Consider the following 3,675-nt stretch of genomic DNA (forward strand, 5'->3'; position numbering starts at 1 on the left):
TAGGAAAATCACAAAAATTTGGCCGTAATCTCCCCGTAATATAGACCAAATCTCAATCATAATCCATTTGCATTTGCCCAATGTCTAATCATGACATTATGTCCCAAGTAATCACCACCAAAAGCATACACTTGCCCATGCAGCTCTTATGCTTTGATCATTACCAAGTGTCCATGGCATGCAACTCTTATGCTTTGATCATTACCAAGTGTCCATGGCATGCTCAATCAAGTAACATTTGGCTTCCATAGCCTTGGCATGCTTGCAATGTAGTCAAGTTGTATGTCGAAGGAGCGCTTTTGCTTGCCGATCTCTTGGCCAAAGCCTTCCCACCCTCGTACACCTAGGCACAAGTTGGGTCCAAAGCCTTCCCACCCTCGTACACCTAGTCCAAATCTAGGCACAAGTTGGATCCAAGTCTTCACAGCCAATGTACCTAATCCCCCTCCTTGCCACTTTTTCAAAAGAACTCACGACAAGGCGAGTTTATGCCATGCTCCCCCAGGCCTCTCCTCCAATGCCCGAGGTACCCTCACAAGTATACTAGATGGTAGGAATTAAAGTGAGAATACAAGTGAGGTGTATGTGGATGTAACTTCAAAAGAGAAGGTAGGAGTACTTACAATGTGTTTAGCATGACTCATGCTATTTTCATATTATCCATTACAATGAGTTTCATGCTTTCCTTGAATCATACCGACTGAGCCCACTGCATTAACTCTTGCACTTGTTTCTAACTACATTGCTTGGTATGGTCAAAGCCTAATCCCCCAATTAAGGCTTGGCCTTTATACTAGACCGGTTGGCACACCCAGATGGCAGCATCCAAAAAGCAAAGGGTCGATGGAAAAGACAAAAAGGGTATAAACAAAGAAATGATTAGAGAGAGTTGAAGACAGAGGAGAGAGATATGATAAGAAAGAGGGAGAAAGAAGATTTGCTTACTTTGTAATTATGATCTAATCCCAAAGCTAATCAAATAACCAGTGTAATTACTGAAATTTGAGCCTACTAGAGATAGAGTTTCTAGTAAAAAGCCTTCGATACACATTCATACGTCAAAGTACATGAACATACTATTCTATACCCCATGCATGGCATATATCAATATATTTACAAACATCTACAAGCCATGCATAACATCATTACTTCATGATTTTGTCTTAGAACACATAGAATATTACAATAGATACTCTTTAACGACATTTATTGCTAGATTTATCATACAACCCATTAATTCACAATTGCCACATCCTTATAGACACATCCTTATAGAAGGCATTTTCATCATCCTTAAAACCATGATGCTCTTCCCTACGTAGCAAGAGACTCTATGCACTTGTTAAGTTCAATGGAAGCCTATGTCTAGTGTAGGATAGTTCAAAGAGAATCTAGTGACCATTTTACTAGGGCTTGTAAGATCAACTCTAAAATTTAGGGGTTTTAATGTCCCCCAAAACCCATATTTTTCCAAAAGAGATAGTAGAATGGGTCATATATATGCATTGACGGTAAGGATGCATGGCAAAGCAATTTATAGATTTAGGAAGCTTTGGTATATATGCAAATAAGCCAAGCAATGCGTGACTTGTGCCAACGTTACCAACATGTTTGATTATTGAGTAATATTATTAAAAGATAAATGAGAGTTAATGATAATTTTATTGAGTAGGAGTCACGATAACCTCATTTTTACATGATAATTATTAATAATATTATGTTTTTTCCACCCTTGGGTCGCTTGCATTGTAGAGCAATTTCAAGAGCTCCAGTATCGATTGTAGAGCCAGTAAGAATCTGCCACCACAGCTTCACCATCCTCATTGCGCTGCCAATAGTAGTAAGCGTGCGTCTTGTTTTTTATATCAAGCATGGCATGGCCAAAGCTGGCCTCTCTAAATGCAGAGTAGGCTGGCTGGGGCTCTGTAAACCTACAAGTCAGATTCAAACACGCATAAGCTTGAACTACAGTGTGAGCTTGTATAGGGTAGAATTAAAGCGCTAATTAGATGACTTGCATTATAATGATAATCATTTTGAGCTTCTTCTTTGAAGATGATAATAAACTTACTGTGGAGCAAGGCCCTCTCTATTTCCACCATCACCAACGATTATGTAAACAGGTGCAGAATTGTTGCGCACAGGCACACAGTCCCCGTTCACAATGTTGTAGGCTATGTTGGAAATCCGATACTGCAAACGAACCCCCCAAGTAGAGGAAGTAAACAAATGTCAAGAAAATGTATAGCAAAATCGACCACGTGAAATGTTAGTCTAAAAGCATTTTGGAGATGCGTGCGTGTGTGTGTGTGTGTGTGTGTGTGTGTGTGTGTGTGTGTGTTTTAAACATGTAGTATGGGGTGTATTAACACCTCTCTCCATACCCCCCCCCCCCCTCTCTCTCTCTCTCTCTCTCTCTCTCTCTCTCTCTCTCCTCATAACAAAATATTTCAAAGTTATTTAGATAATAAGGATAGAAGAATGCTAGAAAAAGTGGTATATGATTGTACATAGCTTAAAATATAATCCTTCATTTTTATCACCACAAACCAAAATAAGTTGAAAAAAAGAACCTATAGTTAAGGATTAAGTGCAAAAGAAGCATGTAAATACTTATACTCACCGTCCTTTCATATGAATGTACATGGCCAGCGAAAACAATGTCGACCTTAGCGTTTGTCATCCATATTTCAAACTGTACTCTCATGGTTTCACCTTCCATATAATGAAATCCATTGCTGTTGTACCATGGTACATGCACCAGAACGATCAGCCAAGGAGTCTTTGTTCGGTCTACACTAGCTAGCTCTTGTTGTAACCATTTATATTGTGGAGTGGCTATACCTACAAACAGCAAGTGTCAAGCCATTAATATGAAGCTAATCCATAATTAATCTAGTCTATGCATAGTGAAAGAAGAAAAGAATTGAGGCATACCAAATGCTGAAAAAGATGAAAGAACAATAATGTGGGCTGAAGCTCTCCTCACAGAGTACCAAAGAGGTGATGTACTATTAGAGGCACGATAGGGGACATGGTAACGGTTCAAGTAAGGCTTGAATGGCTTTACTTCACCCTACACAGATCACAACTATTCATTATGTAATACGTACATACTGATGCTAAAAAATGGCAAGAAGAAGGCATGCTAACTCACCAACTCTGGAGCAAAATCAATCTCATGGTCTCCTACTGTCCAGATCCAAGGTTGGTAGGCTGTGCTAGGTTCCAAAAATCGGCCCCATGTGTCCCATCGTCTATTATCATGATCAGGGTAAGCATCAGCATAGGATAGATCACCTACATATAGAAGTGTCTGCCCCTTTCCTTGCACATAATGCTGGAATGTTCGATCGGAATCATATGTCTGACCCAAATCCCCTGCAAAAACCATCAAAACCCAGTTGCAAAAGCACAAATTTAAAATGTAATTAAACTCAGATATCAATCTTCTATTCACCAATTTGTGACCTTCTGTGCATGTTTTTTTTAAAATTATACGACCCATGGACGAGCATAGCTACCCACAAGAAAACGTATCATCTCTCTATGCATGTGCATGTGTCTACATGGGTGCATGTGCGCTGACTATGAAAATGCTTGCACATGCACATGTGTGTGAGAAAAAGCTCACGTGTGTTTGCATGTGTGTGTGCATGCGCATGCAACATGTAT

General features: G+C 39.6%; 1 protein-coding gene across 1 annotated transcript in view; it reads right to left on the minus strand.

The window, feature by feature from the left end:
* Positions 1–1,515: 1,515 nt before the first annotated feature.
* The window catches only part of LOC147607569 (purple acid phosphatase 2-like), a 6,194-nt gene continuing 4,034 nt past the window's right edge, over positions 1,516–3,675 (minus strand). The window contains exons 5-9 of the mRNA XM_086790542.1: positions 3,158–3,381; positions 2,938–3,076; positions 2,624–2,844; positions 2,072–2,193; positions 1,516–1,931 (exon numbers count right to left, since the gene is read on the minus strand). Of these exons, the coding sequence (XP_086646668.1) occupies positions 1,760–1,931; positions 2,072–2,193; positions 2,624–2,844; positions 2,938–3,076; positions 3,158–3,381 (878 nt within the window). The 3' untranslated portion in view covers positions 1,516–1,759. The remainder of the gene's footprint in view (positions 1,932–2,071; positions 2,194–2,623; positions 2,845–2,937; positions 3,077–3,157; positions 3,382–3,675) is intronic.

This window comes from Cibotium barometz, chromosome 55, assembly GCF_041138505.1.
Source record: "Cibotium barometz isolate CiBa-2024 chromosome 55, ASM4113850v1, whole genome shotgun sequence".
Taxonomy (NCBI): Eukaryota; Viridiplantae; Streptophyta; class Polypodiopsida; order Cyatheales; family Cibotiaceae; genus Cibotium; species Cibotium barometz.